Source organism: Rana temporaria, chromosome 2 (genome assembly GCF_905171775.1).
Source record: "Rana temporaria chromosome 2, aRanTem1.1, whole genome shotgun sequence".
Taxonomy (NCBI): domain Eukaryota; kingdom Metazoa; phylum Chordata; class Amphibia; order Anura; family Ranidae; genus Rana; species Rana temporaria.
The window spans coordinates 133919109-133931532 of record NC_053490.1 but is presented as its reverse complement, the minus strand read 5'-3'; the positions used below and the strand labels follow the sequence as shown (position 1 = coordinate 133931532).

The 12424-nt window shown below is 43.9% G+C and overlaps 1 protein-coding gene across 3 annotated transcripts in view; it reads right to left on the bottom strand.

Annotated features, from left to right (window-relative positions):
• Positions 1-11832, bottom strand: part of SLC39A5 (solute carrier family 39 member 5) — a 73066-nt gene extending 61234 nt beyond the window's left edge. Inside the window, exon 1 of one of the 3 annotated variants that reach the window (XM_040341116.1) lies at positions 11627-11832. In XM_040341116.1, the coding sequence (XP_040197050.1) occupies positions 11627-11629 (3 nt within the window). In that variant the 5' untranslated portion in view covers positions 11630-11832. Of the gene's footprint in view, positions 1-5972; positions 6422-11626 lie in introns of those variants that run through there. The other 2 variants (XM_040341119.1, XM_040341117.1) reach the window with 2 other exon arrangements.
• Between the last annotated feature and the right edge of the window lie 592 nt (positions 11833-12424).

The window sequence follows — 12424 nt, the reverse complement described above, 5'->3', positions numbered from 1 at the left end:
TTTAGGCCGATACGTATTCTTCTACCTATTTTTGGTAAAAAAAGCGCAATAAGCGTTTATCGATTGGTTTGCGCAAAATTTATAGCGTTTACAAAATAGGGGATAGTTTTATTGCATTTTTATTAATTTTTTTTTTTTTACTACTATTGGCGGCGATCAGCGATTGTTTTTGTGACTGCGACATTATGGCGGACACTTCGAACAATTTTGACACATTTTTGGGACCATTGTCATTTTCACAGCAAAAAATGCATTTAAATTGCATTGTTTATTGTGAAAATGACAGTTGCAGTTTGGGAGTTAACCACAGGGGGCGCTGTAGGAGTTGTTCACTTAGTGTGTGTTTACAACTGTAGGGGGGTGTGGCTGTAGGACTGACGTAATCGATCGAGTCTCCCTTATAAAGGGATCACTCGATCGATACGCCGCCACAGTGAAGCACGGGGAAGCCGTGTTTACATACGGCTCTCCCCGTGCTTCAGCTCCGGGGAGCGATCGCGACGGAGCGGCCATAAACGAATAGCCGCGCCGTCGTCCCGGATCGCTCCCCGAGGGGATCCGCCCGCCGCACGCAGCGGAGGGGGTCCCGATCGGACCCCCCACCCGCTAGAAGGCAAGGACGTATATATACGCCTATCTGCCTGTCCGTGCCATTGTGCGGACGTAAATAGTCGTGCGGCGGGCGTTAAAGTGGATTGAATTTTTTTTTTCTACTCACCCTAAATAGCTGTTGCTATGCGGAAGTGCCGAATCTGCCTCTTCATCGTCCGCGGTGGATCCTCTTCCTCCTCCTACACTGGGTGTCTTCTTGTGAATGGGGCGCGCTGCATTCTGGGAACTGTGTGTGTCCCAGAAAGCAGCCGGCCCATTCACAAAGCGCCGTGCTGTTTGCGCATGCGCAGTAGGAAACGGGCAGTGAAGCCGTACCGCTTCACTGCCTGTTTCCCTTACTGTGGATGGCGGCGCTTGGAGCTGGTAGGATCGAGGATCGGCCTCGGCGGGGGCAGACATCGCTGGCGGCTAGGACAGGCAAGTGTCCTTATTAAAAGTCAGCAGCTACAGTGTTAGTAGCTGCTGACTTTAAATTTTTTTTTTTTTTTAAATGGAACATCCGCTTTAAGGAAGATTTCTGCCAGGTTCATGCATCAGATCAAGAGAGCAGCTGCCAAAACACCATTACATAGCAGCAAACAGATATTTGAAGCTGCTGGTGCCTCTGGAGTCCCACGGACATCAAGGTGTAGAGTCCTCCAGAATTTTTCTTCCATTCGGCCACCACTAACCAATGCTCACAAGCAGAAATGGCTGCATTGGGCAGAAAAATACATGAAGACTAATTTTCAAACAGTCCTGTTCCCTGATGAGTGCTGTGCAACCATGGATGGTCCAGATGGATGGAGTAGTGGATGGTTGGTGGACGGCCATCCTGTTCCAACAAGGCTGCGATGTCAGCAAGGCGGTGGGGGTCATGTATTGGGCCGGGATCATGCGAAGAGAGCTGGTCAGTCCCTTTAGGGTCCCCAAAGGTGTAAAGCTGACCTCTGCAAAGTATGTGGAGTTCCTGACTGACCACTTCCTTCCCTGGTACAGAAGAAAGAACTAGGCTTTCCGTAATAAAATCATCTTCATGCATGACAATGCACCATCTCATGCTGCAAAGAATACCTCTGCATCAATGGCTGCTATGGGGATAAAAGGAGAGAAATTCATGGTGTGACCTCCATCCTCCCCTGACCTTAATCCTATTGAGAAACTTTGAAGCATCCTCAAGCAAAAGATCTATGAGGGTGGGAGGCGGTTTACATCCAAACAGCAGCTCAACCAGAAACTGTCCAAAAACTCACAAGTTCAATGGATGCAAGACTTGTGAAGCTGCTATCAAATAAGGGGTCCTATGTTAAAATGTAACGTAACCTGTTAAAATGTTTAAAAAGTTAAAATGTTGTTCAAAGTTTGATTGAAATAGCTTTTAATTTCAGCAAATATGCTGCAAACACAACAAATGACAATTTTCAGTCCTTTACAACCTCTAACGTGTTTGGAAACTCAATTATCTAGATTCATAAAGACTTACGACGACGTATCAGTGGATACGCCGTCGTAAGTCCGAATCCGCGCCGTCGTATCTTTAAGCGGTATGCTCAAATTGAGCATAAGATACAACCGGCGTAAGTCTCCTACGCCGTCGTATCTTAGCTGCATATTTACGCTGGCCGCTAGGGGCGTGTACGTCGATTTACGCAAAGAATATGCAAATGATCAAGATGCGCCTATTCACGAACGTACGCACGGCTGTCGTATGTAAGATACGCCGTTTACATAAGGCGTTTTCAGGCGTAAAGATAAACCACCAAAAAGATGGCGCAGCCAATGTTAAGTATGGACGTCGGACAGCCGTCGAGTTTCACGTCGTTTACGCCGTTTGCGTAAGCCGAGGGAGTATTTGCGACGTGATACTGAGCATGCGCGCGCATGCGCCGTACGATCGGCGCTTCATTTACATGTATGGTAATGAATCGTGAATTCATTACCATACAACACGCCCCCTACCTGCCTATTTTGAATTAGGTGGGGTTACGCCGGGCCATTTGTGCTACGCCGACGTAACTTAGGAGGCAAGTGCTTTGTGAATACAGTACTTGCCTCACTATGTTACGTCGGCTTAGTGCAAATGGGATGCACTACGCTGACCTAAAGATAGGCGGCTGTACCTGAATCTAGCTAAATGTGTGTAATAATTTGGAACAGTGCATTGTAAGTTTTTTTTTATTTTTGAAAAAAAAACTGTTATCATTAGGAGATTTGTTCAATAAAATTTGAATTGTACTTTTAATAGTTGATAACATGAGAATTATGCTGACTGTTGTTTACATCAATTATTTAGGTAAATAAGAAAAATATCATTGGCATAATAATTTGGAAGAGGGTGTAGAGAGCTATTTTTATGGAGCAATGCATGTGTATTACAATAGAATGCCCGCAAAAAAAACTTCCTTTTTTACCTTTGTAAAAAAATAAAAAAAATAAATGTACATCATTTTACATTTATTATTTTTTTACTAGTAGTGTACAAAGCATTGCCCCTGCAATCAGCAGATCACAGGTGCAATGCCAGGCACTTGCAGACTGGAAGTATATCTGTCTTCTTGTATGGACAGGCGTTACATACTGACAGGAAGCATCAATAAACTAACTAGAGCACTAAAGAGCGCCCTGGTAGTTCATTGAGAACTACAAGCTGACAGCCGCAAAGGCTGTTGATCTTGTAGTTCTCACATTCACAGAACTTTGTGAATGAATAATGGGCAGAGTCCCACATGGCTGCGTTTTTTAACCACTTAAGGACCGGAAGGATTTGCCCCCTAAATGACCAGGCCATTTTTTGCGTTGTGACACGGCGTCGCTTTAACGGACAATTGCACGTTCCTGCGAGACAATTGTCCAAACAAACTTTATGTCCTTTTTTTCCACAAATAGAGCTTTCTTTTGGTGGCATTTGATCACATCTGCGGTTTGTATTTTTTTGCACTATAAACAAAAAAACAGCAGCAATTTTGTAAAAAAAGCAATATGCTTTACTTTTTGCTATAACACAAATACCCCAAATTGTTTTTAAAAATATAGGGCCAGATTCTCAAAGAATTACGCCGGCGTATCAGTAGATATGCCGACGTAAGTCCGAATCTAAGCCCGTCGTATGTTTAAGTGTATTCTCAAACTGAGATACACTTAAACATGCCTAAGATACGACGGCCTGCGCCGTCGTATCTTAGGGTGCAATATTTACACTGGCCGCTAGGTGGTGCTTCCATTGCGGTCGGCGTAGAATATGCAAATGAGTCGTTACGCCGATTCACGAACGTACGATTGCCCGTCGCAGTAAATTTACGCAGTTTCCGTAAGAGATACGCGGCGTAAAGATAAAGCTGCCCCCTAGGTGGCTTATCCAATGTTAAGTATGGCCGTCGTTCCCGCGTCGCAATTTGAAAATTTGACGTTGTTTGCGTAAGTCATCCGTGAATGGGGCTGGACGCCATTTACGTTCACGTCGAAACCAATGACGTCCTTGCGACGTCATTTACCGCAATGCACGTCGGGAAATTTTAGGGACGGTGCATGCGCAGTACGTTCGGCGCGGGAACGCGCCTAATTTAAATGATCCACGCCCACTACCCGGATCATTTGAATTAGGCGGGCTTGCGCCCAGGGGATTTACGCTACGCCGCCGCAACTTTACAGGCTCGTGCTTTGTGAATCAAGCACTTGCCTGTAAAACTTGCGGCGGCGTAACATAAATGCGATACGTTACGCCGCCGCAGATCTACCTGAATCTGGCCCATAATTTCTTTCTCAGTTTAGACCTATATATATTCTTCTACATATTTGTAATATTACTTTAATAAGCCTATATTGATTGGTTTGCGCAAAAGTTATAACGTCTACAAAATAGGAAATAGATTTATGGCATTTTTATTATTATTTTACACTAGTAATGGAGGTGATCTACAATTTTTAGCGGGACTGCGACATTGCGGCGGACAGATTGGACACCTAACTGCCATTTTTGACACTTTTTTGGGGAACCAGTGACATTATTACAGTAATCAGTGCTAAAAATATACACTGTTATTGTACTAATAACACTGGCAGGGAAGGGGTTAACATCAGGGACGATCAAGGGGTTAAATGTGTTCCCTGCAGGTGTTTTCTATCTGTAGGGGGAATGGGCTGCCTGGGAAAAAAAACACAATAAGTCTTCCTGCATAGAAGAAAGACATGATCTGTGTGATCTCCCCTGTCAGAATGGAGATCTGCCTTGTTTATACAGGCAGATCCCCGTTCTGTCACTGCAAGGAACAATCGCGGGTGGCTGGCGGACATCGAGTCTGCTCCGCCCGCTGATTGCCTCCCCAGCTGGCCAGTGGGCGCGCGCACGCACGCCCACAATATAGAGTTCCAGAGCCGAGATACACTGACGCCAATTCATGGGAACGAGCCGACCTGCCGCCGTACAGCGGACGACTGGTCAGCAAGTGGTTAACATTGTGACATAGAGTAATACATAGAGATTATAGAACACTGCTCAATTTATATCAATGGTCTGGAATGTCCTAGATCTGGAGGTTCCTCTGCAGAACTTATACATAGGCTTTGGAAATGCCCCCAGTTAGTTCGCTATTGGCAGGGTATTATTATTACCAATAATCAGGCTCTGTTACATAATGACCCAATGACATATGTACTAGGTTTCTTAGACAAGGAATCATTTACTCCTCAAGCTCAGACCTCTATCTCAAGGTTACTGTTTTTGGTCTGCACATGTATTTTTATTAAAATGGATGTCTCCGATCACCCCTACTTTCGAGGATTGGCCAGAGCAAGTTAATTCTAACCTGCTGAAAGAACGACAAATTCTGTTGAATAGTTTACCCCTCCTAACTTTAATAAGCTGTGGGATCCATGGTTACAGGTTTGGGGATTAGAAGATCCCCTGCTCGCTGTCACAACAGGGTATGGGGCGGGGGGGGGGGGGGGGGGGGGGTGGCAGGGGGCTGCTGCAACAGTAACATCTTACACGTTACACCATGAATATGAGTGCAACATGTTCTGAAAAAGATGAACGTATCCTTTAATGCTCAGGAAGTGACAGTGGTCGCTAAGAAAGAGTTCTGCAATACAGATGCACAGGAATAAAAAATATATTTTTTATATTATATATATTTTTTTAGTTTATTTCTATGAAATATAAACTAGAAATATACATGATAGCATATAGATCTACAGGAATAATACTAGACAATCACTTCAATTATACAAACTCGGACAAGCTGTATAAAACTTTGGATTTATCTACTTTATAGTGATCTTAAATTGTAAGCGATTAAAAATACATAGACAAACAATATAACATAGCAGGATTCTATCTCTGCACTGGTCCATTACTAGAATATATACTATAGTATGGTACTTGCCAGTTTTGGTGTATGCAGTAAGGATTTATCTGCTGTAGATGTGCCTTCCTACGCCACAGGCAAGCTGTCGCATATCCCACTCTCATTCACATCAAAGCTGTGCTGGCCAATGTAGTTTGCTTTTCCATCCCTACATTTGCCCATTGGAATACAAATGAAGCCTTGGATGGGGGGGGAAGGGTGCAGAAACTTGGCTCAGACTTCCATAGACAAGTTAATGTTTAATTTATACATCAAAATATTTTCTAATTTTAGATTGCACCGCTGCAAAAAAAATGTTGGGGGGAGAATTTGTAGAATATATTTTTATACCTAAAGACTATGAAGAGGATAATTTGCATTTTACACAGATCTATGACTGATGATGATTGCTCTGCCTGCATTCTATACAGCTGTCAAAGGGTTGTTGACTAGGAGCCCAGTCCTGTGTCTTCGGCTCCTGCATGGTCATGGCATGATAGATAACATAATAAGATAATATTTTATTGCCATTGTATACATACAACAAAATTTATCAAAGTACTCATTACACTTTACAACAATTAAAGTTGCCTAATTTGCCTGCGCCATCACCCCTCTTTCTTTATCACCTCCCCTTCTCTCCCCCCCCCCCCTTGCATTAGCTGAATATGTCTGATGGGTGAGGAGGGTGCCCTGGAAGTGGTGCTGATCACTTGTGTGCTAGATCTGTGCATTTTCTGCAGACATTTTTCTTGCTTGAATTATTTTTCCCATTATGGGCCTGAGTGGGGCCTCATGTCTAAGTTTTGCCTGAGGCCTCACACAGCCTAAAGTCGCCTCTGTGCCCACATATCTGTTCCTAAATATAGCTAATATATTAACTACTTCCGTCCGGGCCACTGTACATATACGGCCGAGTGGGTGCTTCCTCCTTCTGAGTGTCCCTCAGAAGGAGGGGGATCATGTGCGCATGCCCGCTCAGTGGCGCGATCTAGATGCGCTCGTGTCACCCGGACGCAGCGCATCTATGATCGGCAGGAGGGCTCTGTGATTGGCCCTCCTGATCACATGACGGCTGTGTCCAATCTTTGCCGTCATGTGATATAAAGAGAGCAGGTTGCTAGCCTGCAGGTTGCAGAAGTTGTCAGTGAGGAGAGAAGAGCAGATCGCTGCAGCCGTCATCAGTGAGTATGAGATGTTTTTTACAGCTTTTTTCCCCACACATGTCCCCACACAATGTAAACACACAAGTCCCCAAAATAGTGTCCCCAAAACACATGTCCTTACACAATAAAAACTCCTGTGCCCCACATATGTCCCAATGATCATCTGCACACATATGTCTGTGATCACCTGCTCACATCTGTACATGATCATCTGCGTACATCTGTCTGTGATCACACAAAAAATTATTATACACTTAACAGGATTTTTTTTTTACCAAAGACATGTAGCAGAATACATTTTGGCCTAAATTTATGACAAAATTCAATTTTATTTGATTTCTTTTAAAATAGAAAGAAGAAAATATTGTTTTTTTTCCAAATTTCCGCAATCTTTTCACTTATATCGAATAAAAAAAAAACGGAGTCGTGAATAAATACCACCAATAGAAAGCTCTATTTGTGTGAACAAAATGATAAAAATGTTATTTGGGTACAGCGTAGCATGACCGTGCAATTCTCACTGAAAGTGCGAGAGCATTGAAAGCTGAAAATTGGTCGCACGACTTCGAAGCCACGACAGTGTGAACAAGGGCTATCAGCAATCTAATCTGTTTCAAATCTTCTAAAGAAAAGCAATCCCTGCTTGCGCCTCAGTAGAAAACAAATGTTTTGAGACCATGACAGCTCTCATAATATGCACACAATAAGATTTATAAAATACCAGGCAATGATTGATCTTTCTTAAACTCCTATGCTGCATGCAGAAGGTTTTTTACCTTAATGCAGAGAAAGTATTAATGTATAAAGTTCACACTGCAGATGGATGCGGCTGACAGCAGGGGTCTGATGCGTCCCTGTTCTCCGTTATAGGGACGAATCAGGCCTGAATTCGGACCTGTAACTGAGCCATAGACGCATAGGACCTCTGTGCAATTCGCTCCGCAGCCGCCCCGGAGATGTGTGAACTGGCTCCATTGAGAGCCAGTCACGATCTCCTTAATTGGATGTGGTAAAAACCTGCATCCAATTTGCACTAGTGTGAACCTAGCCTTAAGATCATCTCAAATAAGTCATAAATCATATTCCGTGTACCACTTAATCAAATGTTGATTTTCCTGCCTACAGTATCTCACAAAAGTGAGTACACCCCTCCCATTTTTGTAAATTTATTGATAGCGGTTTAGACATTAATGGCTGTTGAGTGTTGACTGTTATACAAGCTGTAAACTCACTACTTCACATTGTAGCAAAGTGTAATTTCTTCAGTGTTGTCACATGAAAAGATATTATAAAAATTTTACAAAAATTGTGGGGGGGTATCTCGAGATACGCCGCGTAAGTGTCAATGTGCGCCGTCGTATCTGTGAGCCGTGCCCACAGAACTAGATACGCCTGAAAATAGGCTTCCTACGGCCGACGTAAGTTTCCTACGCCGTCGTATCCTGGGCGCATATTTACGCTGGCCACAAGGGGCGCTCCCATTGATTTGACGTATCTTAGGGAGTATTTCCGACATGATTCTGAGCATGCGCACTGGGATGCGTCCACCGGACGGCGCATGCGCCGTTCGTTCGGCCCATCATTTGCATGGGGTCACGGTTCATTTAAATGGATCACGCCCACTTCCACCTACTTTGAATTAGGCCGCTTACGCCGAAGACTTTACGTTACGCTAGCGCAACGTTGGGAGCAAGTGCTTTGTGAATACTGTGCTCGCCGCTCTACGCGACGTCGGAGTAGCGTATATTCGATACGCTACGCTGGCATAACTATGCGCCGAGGTACGAGAATCCGGGCCATACTGTATAAGCTGTCTCATCATTATTGCGTATGAGTCCTACTAAAGTGGGGTCTTCAGCAAACTTCACTAAGGCTACTCTCACACTGGGGCGGGGGCGGCATTGGCGGTAAAGCGCCACTAGTTTTTGCGGAGGTATTCGGCTGCTAATAGGGCGCTTTAACCCCCACTAGCGGCCCGAAAATTGGTGGAAACCACCTGCTTTGCCGGAAGTTCAGCCACGCTGCCCATTCATTTCAATGGGCAGCTCCAAAGATGCTGCTTGCAGGAGTTTTTTTAACATCCTACCAGCGTATCGCCTCAGTACAGTTCACTGACACTGCACTGCAGCCCAAAAGCGCCTAAAAAAACGCCCCAGTTTGAAAGGGGCCTAAGTGTTTGACTTATGTATGGGAGTACAGTCATGTGTAAACAACATAAACAGGAGTCAACACAAATACCTGTGGTACCCCTGTATTCAGAATCATAGTATTGGACACCTGATCTCCTATTCTGACCATTTGTGGTCTATTTGTTAGGAAATTCATAATCCAAAAGCACAGCAGTGTGTATACGCCCAAATAAATAAAATGGTTCTAAAGGCAGAAGTTTTTTTTTATCTTAATGCATTTCTTATTGGCTGAGAGAGCAGCGGACACCATTGGCGCCCGCTGCTATCAACTGAGATCAAGTGAACCAATGAGGAGAGAGAGGGCGGGACCGAGCCGCAGCTCAGTGTCTGAATGGACACACAGAGCCGCAGCTCGGTTTGCCTTCCTTCATAGCAAGCTGCTTGCTGTGGGAGTACTCGGCAGGAGGGAGGGGCCAGGAGCGCCAGCTAAATGTCTGGCCTGTCATTGAACGTAATGAATTCACGTGCACCCGGCCCGTGAAGGTTTTAACCATTTCACGATGACCGTACGCAAATACGCTGTCTCGGCTTCAAGGGGTTGTACCGGGGTAATGCGTGCACCCCAGTATGGTTTTTTAGAGCCATCGGTTGGCTTTCTTGGGATAACTACCAATGTGGCTAAGAAGCCACTTGGCTGTTATCCCAAGCAGCAGAAGGGGACGCCCCCCCTCCCGCTACCTTCCGTGGCTCGCCCGGCTCTTCCTTCCCTCCGATAGGCCCGAGTGACCAGCTAGCACATCCGTTGGCTGACCGGAGACCCAAACAAAGCCGAAATAGGCTTCAATCAGGTCTTGGATCTAGTAACATCATTTTTCACCTTAATGCATAGATTGCATTAAGGTGAAAAAAAAAATGTCCTTTACAACTCCTTAAAGGATGCGTTGGTTGTCTTCCCGGACCCACTCCTAACAACCAGCTATTCACTGGTTGTTAAGGACACCGGTGGCCTCCACTTACATAGAAAAATAAATGCTCGGCTAAACACTGGCCACCAGCAGAGTGTAGGAGCTGTCAGTGATTTTCCTGCAAAAACGCTACTGGTCCAGAACTCGCTGTCAGAGTTTTTTTTTTTCTGCCACTAAACTCTACTGCCAAAATGCTGCTAAAAGCCTATGTGTGCATGAACACATAGAATAACATGCAGGAGAGTTCAGAGGCAGTTACAGAAAAAAAGTCTGACTCCCAAAACAGCAGCTGTAAAAACGCCCAGTGTGCATGAGGCCTTAAACATGGAGTCTTAATTAGGCTGGGTTCACACTACGGTTTTCCCGTCCGTCAGCCGCATACGATTTCAGTATTGAAAACGTACGGGCCCGGACGGGAAAACGTATAGATAGAGAATGCATTGCAAATCGTATGCACTCAGATGCATCCGGGTGCGTACGATTTGCTGGCAAAACGTTTTTTAAACGTCCGCAAAACCGTGTTCAACCACGGTTTTGCGGTCGTTTTTAAAACAGTATGGCAAACGCATACGTTTTCCTTTAACATTAATGTTAATGGAAAACGCACATGTGTGCGGTTCCATACGTTCCCGTCCGTTTCAGCCGCATACGGTTTTCCATATAAATCGTATGCGGCTGACGGACGGGAAAACCGTAGTGTGAACCCAGCCTTACAGAGGCATGATCTGAAGATTTGGCAACAAAGTAGCACTGGAAACATTTGTATATCTAAAACACTTATCCCTTGTTGAAAAGTGCACAATATTAAGAAATTTTGAAAGAACAATTTCCAGCTCTACATGATTGAAATCTTCAGCCACAATCACAACCCCTCTGGATGCCCATTCACCTGACTGTTAATAGTGTCATATAAATTACCCAGAGCCAGCTTAGAATTTCCCCTTGGAGGTATGTACACAGCCACAATTATAACCTTTGTAACGTTTCTTGATATATAATATGGTCTACATTTTAACATAAGATATTCCAAATCAGGTGAATAATGTGGTTGGTGGACATGAGGAGGATGGCAAGCGCCCCATTCCAATGCCTATATTTACTGATTTAAAGCACACCTGTGCCATTGATGACCTCTTTATGAAAATGCTAACTGCCTAACAGTCATGCTGACCCTTTACCTTCAATACATATGGAATCATTGATCTGTCACAAGCATGCAGAAAATTAAGTCAAAGATCCTTACAAGTAAGCTTGTTCTACGTTAGTGGCCCAAAATATTGAACCCATTAATCACATTGCCAGTTAAGGAACTATCAGTAACGGCAGCCTCCATATGTCTCTGATAACACGTTTCCCTCAGAGCACTACCTACATACACAATTGTGAAAAAGATCCAAAAAGACTAACTGCAAACCCATATTCACAATATTTACCATTGTAGGTAGTAGAGATCAACTCTGCAAACTTCTCTCCAGCTGCATTGGCATTATGTACAGTCCAGTCCAGGCAAATATAATGACAATCACATCAGGATTTACTTGTTACTCCTCTTATACAGGTAGTGATACTGCATACATTCCAAAAGGTCAAGTTTCACCTTCCGGGAGTTACAACATGTGTGACACTGCTGCCACTCACTGGGGAAACTGGCTCTATCCATCAGGGTCAGGTCTAGATAACATATACTTGGATAGCAGTGTTGCCAACCCCAAATTGCTTGAAAAATGTATTGATGGCACACATTTTTCACTGACAACCTAAAATATATCAGAAACTGCTATTATAAACAAAAGCAAAAAAATATTTAAAGTCTAAATTCACCATTAATGAAAAAATAATAAATGTGCATATTTTTGCAGGAAATAAATGTGCATTTATAATTTTTTCCCACAGGGGCCCACAAAGCATTGCACCCTTGATCAATGGATCAGTGGATTACGTGTGCAGTGTCGGGCTCCTGCAGGCAGTTTTTCAGGTTTTTCAGGTTGAAAGCTGGAGGAAGTATCAAATGACTATGAGTGCTCTTATCAGGGGGTGAGGTTTGGGGTGCTTAAGATGTAATACCCTAAATACAGGTAACATATAACATGTTCCTAAAGGCGAACTTAGCCTTTAAACAGTACAAACAATATGTAATCATTAACAATACTCATAACATGTAATCTGCTTGGCTTTACAATTAAAAATTAAAAACAGCACGACAAAATGTGAGCAAGACTAAGATTATGGGG